At 34.8% G+C, this 23,593-nt stretch overlaps 1 protein-coding gene across 1 annotated transcript in view; it reads right to left on the bottom strand.

Moving 5' to 3' along the window:
• Nucleotides 1-358: 358 nt before the first annotated feature.
• The window catches only part of PPP1R12A (protein phosphatase 1 regulatory subunit 12A), a 160,535-nt gene continuing 137,300 nt past the window's right edge, over nt 359-23,593 (bottom strand). Inside the window, 6 exon segments of the mRNA XM_032645243.1 lie at nt 359-2,548; nt 5,360-5,410; nt 8,196-8,243; nt 13,575-13,679; nt 16,847-16,982; nt 18,239-18,255. Of these exon segments, the coding sequence (XP_032501134.1) occupies nt 2,462-2,548; nt 5,360-5,410; nt 8,196-8,243; nt 13,575-13,679; nt 16,847-16,982; nt 18,239-18,255 (444 nt within the window). The 3' untranslated portion in view covers nt 359-2,461.

Below are 23,593 nucleotides of genomic sequence, written 5' to 3'. Positions count from 1 at the left end.
CCACAAAATATTTAGGTAAATGAAATCTTTTGCTACAAAGCTACTATCTTGAAACTCACTTTTATCATTATTTTTTACCCACTTATTATCATAAAAAAACTAGTTCTCAGATTCTGCACACAGACAGCTTTATGTAAAATATATAAACATTTGTCCAAATTGATACACAGATTGCATAAATATGGCAATTAAGATTGCATTTACAGATGTGCATGTACAATGTTGTGCAAATTATCACAATATTACAATTTCAAAAATTATTCCAATTGGAATCCAAGTAAAGCAATTAGTGAAAAAATACCCATGCAGAATTTAAATATCTCAGAACAAAGTTTTAAATGTCTTCAGTAAAAGTTCACACATTTAAAATAGTTTTATTCATTTTATTTGTATATGTCAAAATACATTTTTATTTCCAAAATAGTGGGTTTTGCAACTAGTTTCATGCAGAAACAAGGTCTGCTCAATACTACCAATAAAATCAATATAGCACAGTAGCTGTTCAGTTTTAGATACAAAGAATAAATAACCTAAATACAAAACACTAAAATATTAGAAACATGTATTTAATCATTCTTCACAGGCATCCAAACTTCACAAATATAATCCTTAGCATGCCTAACTGTTGTGCAACCAGAACATGTTGCAGTCACTCAAACTGACCAATTATCTGTATATTTTACGTCCACATAAGACCATGGAAATTCTTTATATTCAGACCAACCATTCATACAGTTCAAATATAACCAAAAATAAAATTCCCACAACTATCCTTGTACCTTTAAAAATCAAGAATCCTGAGCTTGGTAGTAAGAGCATAACCTTATATCTTCATAAAACCAATCAAGAAAGAGAGGACTTAAAATCCTGCTTACCAAAACACCTTTTCCCAACCCCAAAGTAATCTAAAATAGGCAGTAGAACACAATGACCTTTTAAAATGAAGGGGGTACAAATTCACATTTAATATAGTATACAATACAATCAATAATACAATTAGCTACTATAAGCTTTACAATGTACAATTTATTCAAATGGCTGAACTGTTCAGTGGTTAAGGAGACAGTTATGTGCCAGAAAGAGTATTTTTTGCATGATTTAATGAAAATATAAAAGCTATTTGTCCAAATAAAAGCCATCTTCATATGTACTTGGTTTTACTTTTTTTTTAAAAAAGGCCACTGAAATGTATAAAATGGTCTGAACATGATGGTGGTATCAAAGTCAATGCCTCTTCACATGGCAATAACAGTGCATTTAACACGAACTCACGTTAAGTCTGCAAATGATTTCATAGCATTACTTTGGCTAGCACAACAGTTATAGACAGCACTCAGATAAATACAGGTATGTGAAATGTGAAGCAATTACCTTATGGAACTTTAATTATGGTTGAATACTATCAAATGAAAACTGCAAATAAAAGTAAAAGCATTTTACAGTAGAAAACTTTTGTAAAGATAGGGCTCCACATAAACGTGTTATTTTAAAAGTCTTTATATCACATTGTTAGCAAATTTTGTTTTTAACACTATTATGGAGTAGCCTACTTTGCATTAACAGACATTTGAAATAAGAAAACAGTCAAGCATGCCATGTGGTGGTCTAAAAATCAAAACAATACACTTATTTATATATACAGCATCACTCAGTACCTGCTAAAATGAATGTGAAGATTAAAGAATCTAACATCTTATACTACAATAATAAAAAACAAACAAAACAAAAGTGACCAATGAAGGCAGAAAACAGGACTTAAAAGAATCTAATCTCAACTGACTTTAAAGCATTCATATAAGGAATAAATGCATATTGCACAAACAGTGAAAGCAAATGTTCCACCAAGCAATTCAGTTCCAGGTGGGGGACAACACAGCATTAGCCTAATATATGACAATGATCTCAGAAGAGCAAGTGTTCTTTTCTGTAAATGAGAAAGCTGTGAGACAGGAGAAGGGTCTGCCACATGAAGAGTTAGAAGGAAAAAATACAAACCCAAACTCAGATGTAAAGCAAAAAAAAAAAAATTAAATATCGAAAAACTGGAAACTGTGGCACATCAAAAAATGCTGAATAACTGTCTTCTGTGAGAGCTGAGTTTTTGTTGACACAAAAGTATTTATGTACAACTAAGGCTTACTGGTTAAATATCTGAGGCATATCTGGCCTTGAACACTTTCCTTATATGCTGGAGCTGTAAACAAGTTTTCTCAGTCATAAAAAAAAAAATCTTCTCAGCAGCTGCATTAACATGAAACAATGGTCTTGATACAAGGAAAAAAAAAAAAAGAAAAACACCAGAAAATTAAACAAAACAAAACTCCTAGATAAGAGGGCATTTGGCAGGATATCCAAAAATGACAGTCTCCAAGGATTCTTCCCAGGCTTCCAGTGACTGTCAATTATGGTCCACTGGGTTACTAATATGTGCAATTCCAATTACTTGCTGCTTTTTCTTTTTTTATTTGGAAAGTTTGCTTATAACTCTGATCAAGGCCCCATTTTCATCCTTTAGCCTCTGGTTGTCTGCTTTTAGGTCTGGTAACATCTATGAGAGGAAAAACAGAAGAGAAAGTTTTAATTCAATAAAAAGATAAAATATGATTCTTAATAAATGTTATATTTTTACCACAAGACACATGAACAAGCTTTGTCAGTTATATATATTTCTAGTGACTAAAACATGTATCAGGAAGAACCTCCCCCATTTGTGAAGCTAATTAGTTTAATAAATGATGAAATGAAAGGTTTATTCTCCCAAAGTTATCAATTGAAATGTACTAAATCACTTGACATTATGAGTCATGAGCACACCATATTAGAGCAGCCAAGGAAAGGAAGCCTATTTTTGTTAGGATAGGCTCTTAAAGGGAATTCCTTTAAGAGTTCCTGTCAGCCTAAATTAAGGCCTTTTGCTTTATTTATGTCAGACCTCAAACCATACTGTTATTCCACAAGAAAACCAGCTTATTTAGGGAAGTTTTGAGGGAATTAGACTTGTTCTAAATTATTAAAATTCCTTAAATGATTTACCTTGTACTAAGTTTAAGTGCCTAGTACAATGTCTGATCCAAGATAAGTGCTCAATTAAATGGTAACAAAGCAATTATTACTATCATTAGAATAGTATAAAATAACTTATAAGCCAAAGTAGTAAGACTGAATTTATAAAAATTTTCAAGCATAGAAAAATATAAGCAAAAAAAAAAATATAAAATTTTCAAGCATAGAAAAAATATAAAATATATTTGGAGTAAACAGAAAAACACACCCTTACATCCTGAAAACAAAACTATTTTTTGTTTTACAGACAAACTGAATGAGGGGTGGAATTATTATAAGTTAATTGGATTTTCTACTAAGAATGATTTAAATCACATGTGCTCTGCCAGATTTGCTTGGAAATGGAATAGCTTATATTTTAGACATTAAAATATACTTTCCAAGATATTTAGGTCTCTTTCCTCAGCTTTCAAAATGTACTAGGTTATCAAATTAGATAAAAGTAAAACTACTTGCAAAATTACCTTAAGCAAAATCTTTATGAAGAGTTTAATATTATGTGGAACCAATCAATTCTTACCTGTGCTCAGAATGCAGGGATATAAAATACAGTAATCTGAAGTTTATTAGGATAAACTAATAAGTTTATTAGGATACCGCTGTTCATAGAGAACTACGTGAATATTAACGAAGATGGTTCTGACTGAAAATGACATTATTTTGAAAAGCAGATAATTCATGTTTAATCTTCGGCTTCAACATATATTAATTATGTGTAAAATACATGTTCCATTTTCTTTCTAGTAAAGAGTTTTAAACAGCCATATTTTTAAGTGCTAAAATATTCGTAGAGCCAAAATGTGCACTAGCTTTGCAAAAGTGCAGACAAGTCTTTTATCTAAATGTCTCGATCATTCCCTCAGTTTACTGCAGTTTATCAGTCACAATACACAATTAGTGACACTTTCTAACATTCTGAGAAGCCATGCATAATTAAACAGTTATATGATAAGCTCCAGACACAATGGCATTAATTTGTAAAAGTGAGCTCAAGACACGCTTACTAATACAAAAACACCTGCCTGGCTCTACTAAGAAGAAATGATGAAACTATAAATTATAGATTCACAGACTGCAGTTGCCTACAGAACCCTGAGCGCTTGGCTACCACTCTTGTCAAGGCCCTATTCTCAGTCAGCAGTCGCTCATTTAATTCTCTCAGAGTTTGAATTTGCTTTATTTGGTGCAGATTCTGCAGGAATCAGAACATAAAGAAATAGAAAATAAAAAATAAGAAAGTGGAAAAGAGTACAATGAAAACATAAAGAATCACAGATAACAAATGTAAGAAGAAAAAAATTAAGAGTCTTAAAAGAATATTTCATGAAATTTGCAAAAGTAAACAGTGTAGTTCTAAAATTCCTTATCAAACAAAATACACAGGTAAACAAAATCCAAAAACATTTTCTCCAAAGCCATTCAATAATGTTTTAATAAGAAACTAAATAATTCAATAGAAAAACATTTAAATCTTGAAATTCTAATTCTATGGGCATAATTTCCTATGCATTAGTCCATTAATTCATAATGTGATAGATACTTTATGCAAGACAATGTAATAAGAGGTAATCAATTAACTATGTCATTCTTTTTTTTCCTGAGAAGAATGTACCTTCCAATATTCAAAATGAACTTATTTTCACAGGTGATGCAGAGTTTGATAAACTGTACCTCTGACTGTCCACTACTCTAATGTCCTTTATTTTTATTTATTTATTATTTTATTATTATTATTCTTTTTCGCGGTACGTGAGCCTCTCACTGTTGTTGCCTCTCCCGTTGCGGAGCACAGGCTCCAGAAGCGCAGGCTCATCGGCTATGGCTCATGGGCCCAGCCGCTCTGCGGCATATGGGATCTTCCCGGACCGGGGCACGAACCTGTGTCCCCTGCATCGGCAGGCGGACTCTCAACCACTGTGCCACCAGGGAAGCCCCTAATGTCCTTTATTTTCAAAAGAGAACATTCCTATAGTGATCCTTCCTCACCAGTTATTCTCCAAGGAACAGAGTATTTGAACTGCAACAAATAAATGATAAATCCTAAATCTTATAGTCATTATTGTCCAATTTATTCTATACCTGAACATCAAAAGTGCCATGAAAACTGATTAACAAAAAGATTTGAGTTTTAAATACTTTTCTAGCTCACCTAAAACCTGGATTTAGGAAGAAAGAAAAGCACAGGATATAGATAAGTCACAAATTGTATAAGCGGCTTTAAGAACAATTAATGTAAACATAGTATCTGTAATGGTACTGTAAAATTTGAGTTTATACTGCAGCATGATTTACTTACTTTGAGCTCTTCTTCCATTTCAGATATTCTTCTTTCTAGAGCTCTTCGTTCCTAGGTGAATTTAAGGTACTAATGTTAATGATATAAGTATTATATTCTTAAATTTTCTTCTAAATTGTGAAATAGTGACACTTTAGAATAAAAAATTAAATCAGGAGCAGTGTAGAAAAAGATGCGATGCCAGTGATGTGTAAAGAGCTTTCCAAAATTTGAGAGAAATAAATATGAAGATCATTATTTTGTTACTTCCTGTAAGCTCTTTCTTTAAAGCTTTGACTTTCTGGTAAGATGCTACATAACACGTTTAAACTGTTTTTAGTTCACATAAAACTTAGGTTAGGGATAGAGTAAACCAATACTCAAGACTGAGGATTGAATAGAAAAGAAAAAAAAAAGGAAACTCACACAAAGATGCAATTACTCTATAGTGATAAAAAGCAGAAAAGCAAGAAGCAAACGTGCCTAAAATATCTGTACTTTAAATTTCAAAAGGATCTAAGAGATGTTCATCTCCTCCACCCACAATGTTAACTAGTCATTATTTGTCCAATCGACTTTATAGCTTTGTATTTAGTTTGATACTCTACATAGCATTAATGCAGTGAATCTAATGAAGAAGCAACTGTAGCATTTATTTTAAACTACCTTGTTTCAAAGAGTGATAGGCAAAGGCAACATACAGTATATTACTGCAGTGTACAGTTTTATTCTCCCTTAAATAATAAGCATTCTAAGGTGTTATGCAAAAAGCAAGCAGCAGTAATTAATGTGCTTAAAACTTTGGTTAGGTCATACCGCCCAGAAGATACTGACTCTTTTTTTTTTTTTTTTTTTTTTTTTTTTTTTTTTTTTTTTTTTTTTTTTTTTTTTTTTTTTTTTTTTTTTTTTTTTTATGCGTTACGCGGGCCTCTCACTGTTGTGGCCTCTCCCGTTGCGGAGGACAGGCTCCGGACGCGCAGGCTCAGCGGCCATGGCTCACGGGCCCAGCCGCTCCGCGGCATGTGGGATCTTCCCAGACCGGGGCACGAACCCGTGTCCCCTGCATCGGCAGGCGGACTCTCAACCACTGCGCCACCAGGGAAGCCCCAAGATTTTAACTATGTAGTGGTAAAGCTAGACAAGAGCACTATACTGAACTGCCTCACTGCCAAACTGACAACTGTAAAGTTGCAGGAAATTTCTTATATTTAACAAATAAACTTATTACCATTTAAAAATATGGTTAAGAGGTAAAAAATGCATATAAAGTGCTTAACTCAGTGCCTGCCTGGTATGTAAAAGAGTGCTGAATAAAAGTTAGCAGTTATTATTAATACTATGATTACCAATGTCTATTAAACTGAAAGTAGATTAGCTACTTCATAATTTATCTGCATTTGACAGGCAGAAAGAGGAGGTCAGGTGAGAATGTCAGAATATGAACATGTATATATTGTAGGTGTATAAGCCTAGATGAAAAAGAAAAAGATAAACATTAAACCATCACTTATCTCTACATGATAGGGAGATTTTATTTTCATCTTTTGTTAAAATTTTTGTAATAAATACATTACTTTCACAAAAATAAAATATTCTTAAAAATGTGACTATCTCAAAAATAAATAATAATTTGATTAAGTATATGGTTATCTATGTCTTTCATCTCAACTATTAGTATGGATAAAAGAGAACTGAAAACATTTCTTTACTGTTTCACATATCTTGGATGTAAAATTCAGTAAGTTATATTGTGGTATAATAATCAACATTAAATTTAATAAAATAAGTGATTCCAAATTTTTAGCAATTATAAGTTAGATCAATAGTTTTTTAAATGGCCCAGAACAATGATTTTTAAAACCTCATGAAATCATAATAAAACTAGGAGTTATTATACGTTACAATTTAGTAAATGACATTAACTATTATGTTTATATATTTGGTATTTTTATCATTTCTCTCCTTTTTTGGGGTCAAAAAGGTAAATTTTTAAAATGGAATGGAAGAAAATATTCTCATATCAAGTGCTCTTGACTATTTATATTCTTTGATCTAGAGATCAGAGCTCCACAGTATGTAATTTCTTCTCTGGCTGAAACCTTCAAAATCTAGCTACTGCTCAGCTGTACTACAGGTACTCTTTGAGTTAATTTTTCCACTAACTTTTGATCATTTATAGATCTTCAACTGCTCAGACTAAACTTGTGGAGTTTTTCTTATGCCCACTGCCAAATCCCTGGGCAATAATAAGAGGAGAAAAATACAAGTGAATATATCACAGCCAGATAAAAAATTGTAGAAAGACATAAAATGGTAAAAGGATTTTCTTGTAATCTTTTTTTTGTTTTAGAAGAGCCTACTTAAGTTAAATATTTAAACTCAAAATTAAATAAAATATTGTTAAATTAACTTTAAAAAGAATTTGAAAATTTGGTCCCCAGATCTTTAAAAACTTTAAGAATGGAAGTATTTTAATTTTGTAAAGAATTAAACTAAATGTATAGATGATTAAAGTGTTTTAAGTATATCACCACAGAAAATCAAAGAGATAAATGGCATTTTAAAAATATCAGATTCACTATCACAATGTGTACATTTCATAACTAAGGCAAGATTTTTTTTGTACATTAAAAGAATAACATGGTAAATTAAATTTAACAAGGTAATTTCACCCCATAAGACTCTATAAAGAAGGTAAGCTAGAAAACATTCATAATCAAATTATTGAATATTAATTTAAACTAATTAAAACTACCATCTATAAAAACAAAACTAAAGAAAACCAAAAAACCTACCATTGCTTATATAAAAAACAAAGGGGGAAATTGATTACTTATTCAGTAAGATGGACACTTACCCTTTTTTCCATTTCCAGTAGTGACCTATCAGCAAATCTTTCTTGTCTCTGCAAGGAAGTAAGAAATATAGAAGAGATGTAACTGCAATAAAGATGGGGAAAGGGAGAGGACCACAGTAACTCTCCTCTACTGGTATTCAAAGAAATCACACTATTCAGGAGTAATACACAGGTGTAAGCAAAGAACAGAGAAAACAGGATTTCTACTGAAATAATAAAGAGCTAGAGGAATGCTTAGGAATACAATGGTCTCCACAGTTCTCATCGTTTATGTATCGTTTTTCCTCGGGTCTTTACAGTTGAGCTGAGAGTAAGGATGGGTGAGTACTATGGAGCAAAGCCAAAAATATCCTAGTTTTCCCTCCGATGTTCAAGCTCTCTCTTTTCCTACACCAGGAAGAATGGCTAACCTTAGTGCTCAGATTCCACGACGTTGACTGAAATGTACTTTGGACCAGGTTGTGTGACTGTATCCATGCAGTCAGACTAGTAAACTGGCCTTTTGGTCCTCTTTCACAGCTACCTTAGTTTTGCTCACTCCTTCTCTAGAGTATTTTTCCCCAATCATCCATGTTCCAAAATTGGTCAGAAGGTTCATATCCACTGTCACTTATAAGAAATCCTAGCCATATAGCTTTTCTTCTCGTAAGGTCAGGTCTCATTTGTTTCTGCTTCGTGTACTATACAATCAACTAAAGTTGATAAATACTGAGATCTGGGGGATGAAAAGGGCCCTTGGGGTTTTAAGCCACATGCTGCACTCAATACCAGAGAGCTGTGCATATGGGTATTGAGAACAGGACACAAGTGCTTAGTTCTCATTTACGTTGACCTCTGTTCATACATCTCCCTTGGGATTCCTGGTCTACTTGCTGAAAATGAATTCATCAAAAGGCTCATTCCCCAGAAGCCAATCTGCTGAATAACCAATTTAAAAAATTTACCAAACATGGTTTTTGACAACTACTTAATAAGAATGCTCTGCTATGATCATTAACCACAAAATATACTTTAAAAAACTCTCTCTACATACACATATATGGTTCATCACTGATTAAGCACAACTTCACTGTTTACTTTGGTGATTTAAAAAACATTTCTTGGGACTTCCCTGGTGGCGCAGTGGTTAAGAATCTGCCCGCCAATGCAGGGGACACGGGTTCAAGCCCTGGTCTGGGAAAGTACCACATACCGTGCAGCAACTAAGCCCAAGCGCCACAACTACTGAGCCCACATGCCACAACTACTGAAGCCCTCACGCCTAGAGCCCATGCTCCACAACAAGAGAAGCATGTGGAGTAATAAGAAGCCGTAATGAGAAGCCCACGCACTGCAATGAAGAGTAGCCCCCTGCTTGCCACAACCAGAGAAAGCCTGCACGCAGCAACAAAGACCCAAAGCAGCCAACAAAATAAATAAATAAATAAATTTATTAAAAAATAAATAATTAAATAAAAACCATTTCTTTAGGGGACTTCCCTGGTGGCGCAGAGGTTAAGAATCCACTGGCCAATTCAGGGGACATGGGTTCGATCCCTGGTCTGGGAAGATCTCACATGCCGCGGAGCAACTAAACCCATGCACCACAACTACTGAACCCCGTGCACCTAGAGCCCATGCTCTGCAACAAGAGAAGCCAACGCAATGAGAAACCCGTGCACCACAACGAAGAGTAGCCTCTGCAACTAGAGAAAGCCCATGTGCAGCAACGAAGACTCAACTCAGCCAAAAATAAATAAATAAATAAAATAAATAAACAAAACAAAACAAACATTTCTTTATATAATTTTCTCTTCTGTCAACCCTTTCAACATTCATATTTTTGTATCATCAGGGCTTGTAAACCAAGTTACTTTTTGACCCTTTTTTGCACAATTTCTTTTTTAACGTTATAGTACATAAATAAAGATCTAAATCATGGCCATCTAACTTGTTTTATTTAATTTTTTTTTTTCCCACACTGCACAGGTTGCAGGATCTTAGTTCCCCAACCAGGAATTGAACCCGTGGCCTCAGCAATGAAAGCATGGAGCCCTAACCACTGGACTGCCAGGGAATTCCTAATCTGTTGTTTTAAATGATTTTGTTTTTTTGTGCTTACTCTTCCTGGAAAAATAGAAGTTAATGTATTCCCATTGCTTACTGTTAGAAATCAAATTCAGAATTTCAAATAAGATGAGACTTTCAGGGATTTCCCTGGTGGTACAGTGGTTAAGAATCCACCTGCAAGGCAGGGGACACAGGTTTGAGCCCTAGTCTGGGAAGATCCCACATGCTGCGGAGCAACTAAGCCTATGCACCACAACTACTGAGCCCGCATACCACAGCTACTGAAGCCCACGACCTAGAGCCCGCGCTCTACAACGAGAAGCCACCACGATGAGAAGCCCGTGCACTGCAGCGAAGAGTAGCTCCCACTCACCGCAACTAGAGAAAGCCTGTGAGCAGCAACGAAGATCCAACACAGCCAAAAATAAATAAATAAATTTTTAAACAGATGAGACTTTCAGCTAATTCTGATATACTTTTGATTTTTTATTTTATTTTTAATTAATTAATTAATTTTATTTACTGTTTTTATTTTTGGCTGCGTTGGGTCTTCAGTGCTGCTTGCAGGCTTTCTCTAGTTGAGGCGAGCAAGGACTACTCTTCGTTGTGGTGCGTGGCCTTCTCATCGCGGTGGCTTCTCTTGTTGCGGATCACGGGGTCTAGGTGGGCATGCAGGCTCAGTAGTTGTGGCTCACGGGCTTCGCTGTTCTGCAGCATGTGGGATCTTCCCGGACCAGGGCTCAAACCTGTGTCCCCTGCATTGGCAGGTGGATTCTTAACCACTGCGACACCAAGGAAGCCCAACTTTAGTTAATATTTTTGGTAGATATTCTAGTTAAAGCTGTTAAAATAACAATTGGTAAACCTGGTGAATTGACATTTGACAAAATCATTATTCATCAACTGGTTTCTGGTAAATTAACCTATTTCCCTCCCTTGGAGACTGTACAGGGAGTAGGGTGGCTGGGTTAAGGCAGGATTCAAGGATTCTAGAGTCCTTGGCTAAATACTATCACACAGACCTAAACTTCAACTTTAATTCTTTTGGCTGTGCTGCACCTTTTGCACGATCTTAGTGGATCTTAGTTCCCCAACCAGGGATTGAATCCGGGCCCACGGCAGTGAAAGCACGGAGGCCTAACAACTGGACCACCAGGGAATTCCCAAGATTAATTCCTAACAGGATGATCGTTCCCTTGGAAAAATTCCACATGACTATCAAAACTGCCACTACTATGTATATTCATGAACAGTTACAAAAGAAATGTTAAAAAAAAACCCCAAAACATCAGGTGGAAAGATTCACAGTAGACTTAAATGCTCAGGATAAGTAATTCTAAAATTGAACAGAAAGTTTAATGTCCTATCAGTTTTACTTTTACATATATCCCTAAATTTTTCAAATGACATTTACATAGTGTAAGATACTAACTTTGAATATTTACTCAATATCTCATACTCTAATTACCCCTCCTATTATTAATTCAGTATACTGGGCATGATACTTAGAATGCCTGCTAAGGCAGAAGCTGTCATACTCTTTAATGCAGTGACTTATTTCTCTGGTGCCAGTCAATGGGATCAGAAATTGGTACCTGACCCAAAGGAAGCTTGCAATAGTTGTCCAGTGTCCTATGAAATGGTCACTAATAGGTCCATGGGCACTAACAGGACTGCTTCACGTTGATGATAACTGGCTAATTCTATCAGTTCCCCTTTCTTCTAGAGTTTGAATGAGAAACATATAGGAAGAATTAGATGACAAGAGAGTAGGTAGAAAAGCAGAGAAACATATAGGAAGAATTAGATGACAAAAGAGTAGGTAGAAAAGCAGAGAAACATAGAGATGGCAACAAGCAGTGGAAACACAGATTAGCTGAATCACCATAAGACAGAATACTACAGTAGGGAGCAGTGGACACTTTTATTTAGAAAATATTTATTTAGAAAATTTATTTAGAAAATATTATGACCAAATCTCTAGAGCTGAAACTAGTTATAATATTTTGCAGCGGCTCACTAAGCTACTAATGCAACCTGAAGAATGATGACATTCCAGTTTACCATGAAGCCTAAGTGTAAGACAGCAAGTTTAAACTTGTGTGACAGTCCAAGTTTTTATGACACCTCACTATGAAAACGTGTTCTTGTTCTGTACTTCACTGTGTATCTTCATAGTAAACCCTCATTACCTGATGGAATCTGAGTCTTCATAACCTCACAAGGTTAGCGTGATACCTGCAAATTTAGCACAGTCTCCACTGTACATAGACAATTGCTTCACAATGTAATAGTGGTTAACAACAAAAAAGGACCTGGTAATAAGTGTAAGTTCAACATAGAGAAGTAATTTTAAAAATTATGAGAAAGATGAGTATAAAAGAATGGTCACAGAAAGTATGCAGTCTCATTTATAGAACTGAGGATGCCATTTTAGATCTGTGTTTTCAAACTGGATTCTAAAAGTTTAGTGCAGAAATGTATTTATGCTAGAAAGTCTTATGTTAAAATTAAACAAGTTTGTTTCCTTAAAAATTACAGGACTCGTTAGAGCCTTTAACATATAAATAAACCCTGTAAAATCTCCAAGATATAGAACATATAGTATTTCTCAGTTTCTTGGATCACAAAGCTCTTTCCTCTTTTTTTTTTTGTTTTGAAGGGGGGCAAGAGAAGGAAGAGGGAATGTGCCAGAACTATCTCCCAGAACTAGTGTTTTATGAAAAAAGAGCTTGGGAAACAATTCTTAGATCATACACATCCTAGATCATATGTACAAGGCTGTGAGTTCTGCTTGGCTATCCTAGTTTTCTTGTCTAAAATTATCTCTACTAGGTTGTTGCACAGAAGGAAGGTAAAAGGAGTTATGACTAAAATTATCTTCTTCCAGAATTATTGTGTCAAATTATGTCAAATTAGTAAAAAGGTTCCTTTTATTAAACAGGAAACATTCATAATGAATAAAAATTATTATACAAAATTTTATGGCTTTAAGAAGATTCTGTATAGATAGATGCTTTGCCTTGCTACACTTGGTATGCTGTAAATAAGCATTTAAAATCCTCCATGTACCACAACATGGGTATTAAAAGGCTTAAAAATACTTTGACTTTCTACCGTAAGGCTATATACGTTCATATTTTAAATTCACTTTAGAAGAAAATAAATTATCGGTAAACTGTATTATCTTGATTCTGTCCTATTAATAAATAAGCTTTTATCAATAACCAAACTTATATCTAGAACACAAGAGAACATTTCAATGCAATTTTCAGATAGAATAAATCACAACCATTATCTTTAGAGTAACAAAGAGAAAAAGGTACAAACCTGGGTGGCCTTTTCCAATTGTAATTTAAGATCTGTCAGTTCCATATTTGTATCATGTAGTTGTGCTTTCAGCTTTTCATTTTCAGCTAGAATTTGTTCATAAAGCTATACAAATTAGGGGAGAAGAACAAATTACTTTTCTGCTTTTTTACTATTTTAAGAAGATTTCCCATTGATTACAATATTAAAACAGAAAGATTAATGTAACATATGAACTATTAAAAAAAGCATTAAAAATATTTTAATGCTTTGTGGTCTCAAGGCAGAAATTTTTGGTTATTCAGGTGTATTTATCCCACATAAACTCTTTAAAAACTAGTTCTGGTATTTAAAATTTATTACTTCACTGAAAATCCTGACTTTTCAGTTTGATTTAAAAAATTCAGTTATCTGATAAAGAGGGACCACACAGTGACCACAGCTGGAGTTCAGGAGCATTATGATTTTTATCTGGGGCCTCTGAGCTTTTCTGCCTATCATTCACTCTTTAATTCCTGATACTGAGATGGGAGTATCAGTTGCATTTATCATTATACTTGTATTATTTTTACTAAAGGTAAAAGGAAAACAAAATATTTCTTGAACACTTTCAAAGCACTTGAATCTACTACTTTTTTCCTCATCTCTACTACTATAACCACAGATGTCTACAGTCATCTCTTACTTAGATATTTCTATTATTAGAATTGTTCTCCTGACCTCTCTTTAATCTGTTTTATACAAAGCAGCAAGAGTTAAATTTTCAAAATGACAATCTAATAATTTTCATAGGCCAACCATTCCATTAACCTCCATATATTAAAAACCCTTGAATGGCTTCCCAATGTTCTCAGTATAAGGGAATCCTTAAAACAGCCTGTAAGGCACTGATGGTTTGGTCCCAGCCTACACATCTGTAGGTGCAAACTCACACCACCATCCCCTTCGCTCTACTAGCCATACTGAAAATTTAATTACTTCAATACATCATGTACCCTCCCACCACCAGGCTGGTTTGTGTGCTTGCCCTTCTCTCCATCTGGAACACTTTTTTCTCCCATTTTTGCCAGTTAACTACTAATCGTCCTTCTGTTCTTGGCTGAAGTGTTACTTCCTTAGGAAATCTATCCTTAGGCCCTGTCACTTTCTTTTGTTACACAATTTTATAAAACCGTTTATTTCAGGATAATGGTTTCAATTTAAAGATTATCCATTGATTTGTATCATTATATGATAAGGTCTGTCTGGAAGATGCTCATAAGAGCAGGGACAGGATCTCCATCTCCACTGCCCATGAGCAGAACTTCACTAATTTAAGCACAATTCAGTGTTCAGTTCTTTACTGAACGAATGAATCTTATTCCTAACATAAACTGACCCCCTACCTTCCTTTTCTTGTTGATTTGGCTTGTAAGAAAGTGGGTGATTCAAATAGCTGCCAAATACCTGGGGACATGTACAAATACCACACACCTTTTTCCTCCACAACAAACTTCATTAGGTTTATTCAAAGCTTACAATATGAAGAATCATGATCTTCAGAATTCTAGATTATTTTGTTGCCAGGACTTATTTCTTAATTAGTTCCATCCTTAACCCTTAACAGCACTTGAACTATCTCACAAGTTTTTCGGTTACCTAGGAAATACTATACTGTCCTGGGAAAAGCTATATTCTTTGTTTGGCTGCTTCCTATTAACAAATAAAGAAAAGATTTCACACGCACGCACAACACCCTCCCCCCCCACCCCAAATCTACTCAGTGCCCCCTTTTAGCTCAACCACAGTATTACAGTACTGGCCTGAGAGACTTAAATGTGCAGGAAGTCCTGGGTACTTTCCCTTTTCCTTCAAATAAACAAATAGCTGGTTTTTTTGTTTTTTTGTTTTTTACATCTGGTGTGTTAGTTTCTGCTTCATAACAAAGTGAATCAGTTATACATATACATATGTTCCCATATCTCTTCCCTCTCGCGTCTCCCTCCCTCCCACCCTCCCTATCTCACCCCTCTAGGTGGTCACAAAGCACTGAGCTGATCACCTGTGCTATGCGGCTGCTTCCCACTAGCTATCTATTTTACGTTTGGTAGTGTATATATGTCCATGCCACTCTCTCACTTTGTCACAGCTTACCCTTCCCCCTCCCCATATCTTCAAGTCCATTCTCTAGTAGGTCTGTGTCTTTGTTCCCATCTTACCCCTAGGTTCTTCATGACCTTTTTTTTTTTTCCTTAGATTCCATATATATGTGTTAGCATACGGTATTTGTTTTTCTCTTTCTGACTTACTTCACTCTGTATGAAAGACTCTAGGTCCATCCACCTCACTACAAATAACTCAATTTCGTTTCTTTTTATGGCTGAGTAATATTCCATTGTATATATGTGCCACATCTTCTTTATCCATTCATCCAATGATGGACACTTAGGTTGCTTCCATCTCCTCGCTATTGTAAATAGAGCTGCAATGAACATTTTGGTACACGACTCTTTTTGAACTATGGTTTTCTCAGGGTATATGCCCAGTAGTGGGATTGCTGGGTCGTATGGTAGTTCTATTTGTAGTTTTTTAAGGAACCTCCATACTGTTCTCCATAGTGGCTGTATCAATTTACATTCCCACCAGCAGTGCAAGAGGGTTCCCTTTTCTCCACACCCTCTCCAGCATTTATTGTTTGTAGATTTTTTGATGATGGCCATTCTGACTGGGGTGAGATGATATCTCATTGTCGTTTTGATTTGCATTTCTCTAATGATTAATGATGTTGAGCATTCTTTCATGTGTTTGTTGGCAGTCTGTATGTCTTCTCTGGAGAAATGTATAGTTAGGTCTTCTGCCCATTTTTGGATTGGGTTGTTTGTTTTTTTGTTATTGAGCTGCATGAGCTGCTTCTAAATTTTGGAGATTAATCCTTTGTCAGTTGCTTCATTTGCAAATGTTTTCTCCCATTCTGAGGGTTGTCTTTTGGTCTTGTTTATGGTTTCCTTTGCTGTGCAAAAGCTTTGAAGTTTCATTAGGTCCCATTTGTTTATTTTTGTTTTTATTTCCATTTCTCTAGGAGGTGGGTCAAAAAGGATCTTGCTGTGATTTATGTCATAGACTGTTCTGCCTATGTTTTCCTCTAAACAAATAGCTTTTTAAATTCTACTTACCATTAATTACCAAAAACTGAAAATTTAAGTAAGTTATTTCAATAAACTGATTTAATTATGAGTTTCCAGGAGTAATATCCAAACATAAAAATCTCAACAAAAAGATTATTTTAAATTAAATATAAATAAATAACCCAGTACCTTTTTAAAGTCAGTTGAATCATCCTTTTCTAGCCTGCTACTGTAAGGTTTTCTTTCTTCTGAGTAACTGTATGATCCAGAGCGACCCAGCAAGGAATCATACCGATCACTAGCTGATGTAGAACTGATTTCATATCTTCAAAAGATGAGTTTGAGTCAAAATCTTTATTATAGGCTTTCACAACTTACATTAACATGCATCCTAGTATATTAAACTAGATATTCCAAAATAGTAGGTAATATTCTCCTTCATCGGTTATCTAATTAACTTTCATGATATATAATAAATAAATGGGAAGTTATTTTTAACACTAATTTCCCTTAACTGAGAAGGGAAGTTCAAAATCTCTATATTTGAAAGTCAAAACTGGTTTTACATCATGATAAATTATTTCAACAATTTTAAACTGTACATTTTCCCCCCCACATTTTAACATCTCTAAAATCAGAACAAGGCTTACAATTGATGGGTATTATAGTTTAACTGGTAGCACTTTTCCTTTTTTTAAGTGGCATATAATTGTATTTTAAAATTAGTAACATTTTAGATGATGAACTAACTAGAGTCTATCCGAAGTGATAGATAGTACTATGCCATTTTATATAAGGGACTTGAGCGTCTGTGAATTTTGGTATCCGCTGTGGAAGCCGGGGCGGGGGGTGGGGGGAGTCCTGGAACCAATCCCTTAGGGATACCGAGGGACAACAGAACAGTTTGTCCTAAACAAGAAGAACATATCTCATTTGAAAATGAGGATCCTCTTATTATCTAGTTCTGAATTTGCGTTACTTTTTCTGATAAATGCTACTGCCTCTACACTTCAATTCAATAGAATCATCAGTATATAAAAATTTGTTCTTAGTTTTTACAAAGCTTTGGTTAACAATTATGGGCAAGAGGAACAAAAATTAGATTCAAGGGTATTGTGGAGGTTCTCTGAAAAGATGAACAATTTGAGCTAGATGACACTTTTAAAAAGTGTCTTCATTGGTTTTCTTTTATCTGAAGCAGGGATAAGAGAGAAGATTCTGAATACCTAGTGAAATAAATTTCTGGTGGGTTTCATCAGTCTCTGATGTGAATAATGAGATGGTCAGTGTTGAAGTAACTTAGGATGGTTAGGAAAACTAAGAAAAGTTATCACTGTTGCAAAGATCTGAGAAAAAGTCTTTCTTAGTGACTCACTATAACTATTGAACTAGAAGTAAAGCCATTGATAAAGAAAGCTATTAACACTTATCAAGTCATCTAAATATCTACAGATTTTTTTATTATTAAAATAATTCTACCAACTTAAAAAATTTATAAATATCTAGCAATATATTTTTAGAAAGGACAAAAATGAGAAAAAGGTCAGTAAAAGAAAAGAAGAAAAAAAAAGTAAAACATACCTAGAAATGGAATCCGTCTATAAAGAGAGAAAAACATAAGCATAACTAAATTTTTATGCTTTCATTAAAGTAACTTATTGATTAATCAAGAAAATTTAACATCAATACTATTTTCACACTATTAAACTAACACCTATTTATTATATACACTTTAATGTAGTTGTTCTTACAAAGAAATTCTAGAACAGTCACTGTATATTTCTACTTGTCTAATGTTATACGATTACATTTGCCAATTTATAGTCATATTTTGTGAATTTCTACAAAATGGCACCATAATTTTTTTAATTAGAAGGAAAAAAAAGAGAGACTAAGACATATCCATTACTTACAACCTGCTTAGCAGGAAAAAGCAACATTTATATTAAGAAATGCAAGTTTATTATGGGACATCTCAAAGCAATTATCTTTCCCATTTTTGTTTTTGAGGCCATCAGAGACAAACAAATGAATGCCTAAAGTATTTTATGTATGACAGTATATACATATTTTGCTTAAAATTTATTTTCTGGAAATCCAGCTATACGTTCCTTCAAAGTTTAGCAATTAGGGGCTTCCCTGGTGGCACAGTGGTTGAGAGTCCGCCTGCCGATGCAGGGGACGCGGGTTCGTGCCCCGGTCCGGGAAGATCCCACATGCCGCGAAGCGGCTAGGCCCGTGAGCCATGGCCGCTGAGCCTGCGCGTCCGGAGCCTGTGCTCCGCAACGGGAGAGGCCACAGCAGTGAGAGGCCCGCGTACCTCAAAAAAAAGAGGCCCGCGTACCGCAAAAAAAAAAAAAAAAAAAAAAAAAAAGTTTAGCAATTAGGAGACAGGAAATTATAATTAATTTTCTTAAGCAAGTGGTATGCTATACTGAAGTTCCAAAACTCTTCTTATCTAAATGGTGAAATGATTAATAGGATAAAATAGTCTTATTGAAGTCAAAGAATTTTTGGGGGATGGTCATCTTTAGCTCTTTCTACTAAAACACGCAATCTATAATTTTCTATAAAATAACTGTTCAGAAATGGTTTGTTAAATTTCTGAATTTAGATATTTATACTTACCCTTGAATGCACTGTGAAATTACTGGGGTCCTTTGGGACTGTCTGAAGTCTCATTCAGACTAAAAATGTCTTCCTAAGTCTACTTAAGTTTCCTTTGCAAAACCAATTTCTTACCTGCTTCCTATTTTTTTGATGTAATGCTTTACTTTATTGATTTATTCTTTAGTTTTATAATAATGAACAATTTTGAAGTTAAATTTCAATTTTCATGATATCATTCAAATTCATAAGCTGCTATTTTGAAAGTTCTTATCACAAGAAAAAAAATTTGTACTTATGTGTGGTGATGATGTTAACTGGACTTATTGTGCTAATCATTTCAACAATATACAAATATTAAATAACAACTTTGTACATGTGCAACTAATATAATGTTATATGTCAATTATATCTCAATTTAAAAAAAGAGCAGAAACAAACAAAAGATATTATTTATCCAAATTCAGGAAACTAGCCACACATGAAATAAAATGTATACATATCAAATGAAAACATCACATCTCACCTCACAGTCTGCACTCTGGTTCACTGATTTAAAATTTAAGAATAAATAAAAACTCCAAGTAGTCACAGAAATCACTCAAATTCTATTTCTTTGCCTTTAAAAAGCATGGTTTTTAAAGTATTGGTTATGTTTTATATTTTAAAAATTGTAGTAGAAAGCACATAAAACAAAACATACCATGTAAGCCACTTTTAAGAGTATAGTTCAGTAGCGCTGACGATATTCACACTGTTGTGCAACAGCTCTCTAGAATTTTTTCATCTTGCAAAACTGTGATTTTATACTCATTAAACAAATCCCCACATCCTCCTACCCCTAGCTCCCGGCAACCACATTCTACTTTCTGTTACCCATGAGTTTGAATACTCTAGGTACCTCATTTAAGTGGAATCATACAGTATGTGTTTCTTGTGACCTGCTTATTTCACTTAGCATAATGTCCTTGTGGTTCCATGTGTTTTAAAATTATTTTTCCAAAGTAAAAATGCCCTTTAAGTTTTTCTGATTACAGTACCATAAGCTCATATAAAATACCACAGTATAAAAAGTTCCTCTATAATTCCCTATCTCTCAAACACCCTAGATAACCACTGTTAATCTTTTCTGTATACATACCTTTGTGAACACATAAAATATCTATCCATGCAAATACATTCTGATATATTCCCAACTAATAGACAATGAGGATGCTTTCAATATTTTGCTTCAAGAGCCATGGTGCTGTTAACACTTTAGACTTGTTTTTCCAAACTTAAGTCATTTCATTGGGAATAAATTTCTCAAAGTGGAATTGCTAAGCTAAAAGGCACGAACTTTTTCTCAAGCCTTCAGATTTATACTGCTAAATTGATTTCCCAAGAAAACATATTATAATTCCAAAATCTTATATGAAAATGCCTATTTCAATACTAATCACGCCAAACCTAAGCATTATTAACCTTTGCCAATTTCACTTTTGTATTAATTGTTCAGTTATTAATGAGAGTAAATGTACTTTAAGCTTGTTGGCCATTTATATTTCTTCTTTTGTAACATTTATAAATTTCATGGATTCTGCCTCTATTTTACTGTCTTTTAAATAGTACAAATATCTTTTAAGTGTTACAATAGAGGGCTAAGTTTATTTACTTTTAAAAATTTTATTTATTTATTTATGGCTGCATTGGGTTTTCATTGCTGCACACAGGCTTCCTCTAGTTGAGGCAAGTGGGGGCTACTCTTCGCTGCGGTGCGCGGGCTTCTCACTGCGGTGGCTTCTCTTGTTGTGGAGCACGGGCTCTAGGCGCACGGGCTTCAGCAGTTGTGGCTCACGGGCTCTAGGGCACAGGCTCAGTAGCTGTGGCGCATGGGCTTAGTTGCTCCACGGCCTGTGGGATCTTCCTGGACCAGGGATCGAACCCGTATCCCCTGCATTGGCAGGCGGATTCATAACCACTGCACCATCAGGGAAGTCCAGCTTATTTACTTTTTTTTTTCTTTTTGTGGTACGCGGGCCTCTCACTGTTGTGGCCTCTCCCATTGCGGAGCACAGGCTACGGACGCGCAGGCTCAGCGGCCATGGCTCATGGGCCCAGCCGCTCCGCGGCATGTGGGATCTTCCTGGACCGGGGCACGAACCCATGTCCCCTGCATCAGCAGGTGGACTCTCAACCACTGCGCCACCAGGGAAGCCCCAGCTTATTTACTTTTAACTGAGCAAATGTGTCTCAATTTTAATAAGGGCGTCTTTTTTGCCATTTTCTAGCTTTACATGTTTAAATAATCAAATCTGCTAATCTTTTCTTTTTAGTTTCTCCCCTTGGTGTGTCTTACTTAAATTTTTGATTTATTACTAATGTTCTTTTCATGGTAAAAGTTTTATCATCCAATAGTTTTAATGAAAGCAAATTATAATAACCCAAGCAACAGAAGCCTCATTTTTGGAAAGAATGAACCATATTATGATAAAGTAATTCAAATTTCACCTTAATTTTAATTTATATCCTGAAGGTAGCTTCACAGGTAATTCAAAATATTTAACAACTTTTCAGCAACTTACAATTTAGTTTGAAGCGAAAAAGTATATGCCACAAAGCCATTTTTCAAATTGGTGAACTGGGATTCTATAAACTGAATACAAGTTTTGTTATCAAACACACTTCTGAGGTAATGATAAAATGCACCGAACAATTGTATTGCTCATACTTTTTCACAGAAAAAAAAAAGGGCTGATGCTACAAATTTTCATAAGAGAGCAAGACTTATTTAGTGGAAGCACTTTTCTAGTCTATTGTAAAGACACTATGGGTTAGTGTCTTAACCTCCACTCTTCATTTTCCTCATGGTACAGCAGTCATTAAGTTTAGATGAGATGGTATGTAGCCCACATTAGCAGCAAAACGGCTGCAATATATCAGTGGTAGGCCTTGTCTGACATAGAGGGTTGTGTAATATAACTGAATTATAAAAAATTCTCTTTGCTTAATCCAGTTTAAGCTGGGTTTTGCGTTACTTGTAAATGAAAAAAATGCTAGCACAAAGTAAGATCGAAACAATCCTCTATTTTTAAAATGAACAAAGACTATTTAAATTGTTTGGAACTAAGAAAAATTTTCTTCATAGAAACAATATTCTACTCAACCTTAATGTACCTCATGTATAATTTTAACAGTAAAACTTAAATACAACATATATCGATATGCTTCAAAATTTGTAAGCCAGAAAACTTTGTAAGCCAGAAAATCTTTCCCCTCCTATCCCAGCCTGCTGGGATAGGGGATCTGGGTGATGTGGCAGTGAGAAGGGTCAGCTGGAGATGGTTTACTAATTCCTTTGTTTTTGTTTACCTGTCCATTGTTTTTCCTTGAAAGATGGGAGTTCATAGTGTACCAATGGGCAAGGAAGATGATGGACAAGTTTACAGAATATAATAAAGAAGAGGTATAGGTGAAATGGGGGAGTGCTGACAACTGATAGGCAAAGGGTTTAAAAATGACAAAACTTTTGCCCTGCAAATCATTTACCCTTGTTAGTAATTAATTTCTCAATCTGTCTGGCTATCTAAAGGTAAAATAAAAGTCACTTTTGGGTCAAAATAGGCCCTAAGAGTAATGTCCAGAGTCACCTAGCACAGAGAACCAACTTCTGGGCACTTCACATTATTGTAGATTCCTGCGATTGAAAGTAATTTTAACAGCTTTACGTAGGAACGCCAAGTCAAAATGAAGAAAATATGATTAGAATACGATTTCAGGCTAGACAGTGCTAAGTTTAAAAGATTAAGACTAACTTATGTTGTACAGATCTACCCTTATGTGAATACAGCTCTTCTAAGTATGTCAGCTTTGTGCACAGCCAAACAATAGGGAACAGAGGGGCAAAAAAACTAGTGGGAAGAAACTTTCATCATTTGCTAGCTATGCAACCCTGTCATTCAAACTTGCCTTAGTTTCTTCATCAATACTGAGGGGGCGAGGTGGGGGGGCTTTTCCTGAAGATTATTGAGGAAGATCAGCTGTGATAATGAATGTAAAATCCTTTAGACACTACATTTCTAAACAAATGTAAAGCAAGTTAAAATGACCTATTATCTTCTCCAGAATACAACTTTGCCATTTACAAAACTAAAATCTGGATCTGGTAAGGTATGCACTACTTCTGGATATTCTTTAGATACTTTTCTTTGGTCAAAGGTTATTACAGGTAGCCCCTGCTTTTCAAGAGTTCGTTTACGCCACTTTGCTTTTACGAAAAAAGGCAAAAAGTGCAAACAGTACTCAACATGTTTTACAGCGAGCCATTATAGAGGCAGTACACCCTCAGCA

The sequence above is a fragment of the Phocoena sinus genome, chromosome 10 (genome assembly GCF_008692025.1).
Source record: "Phocoena sinus isolate mPhoSin1 chromosome 10, mPhoSin1.pri, whole genome shotgun sequence".
In the NCBI taxonomy this organism is placed as follows: Eukaryota; Metazoa; Chordata; class Mammalia; order Artiodactyla; family Phocoenidae; genus Phocoena; species Phocoena sinus.
This window is presented reverse-complemented; position numbering and strand designations above follow the sequence as displayed.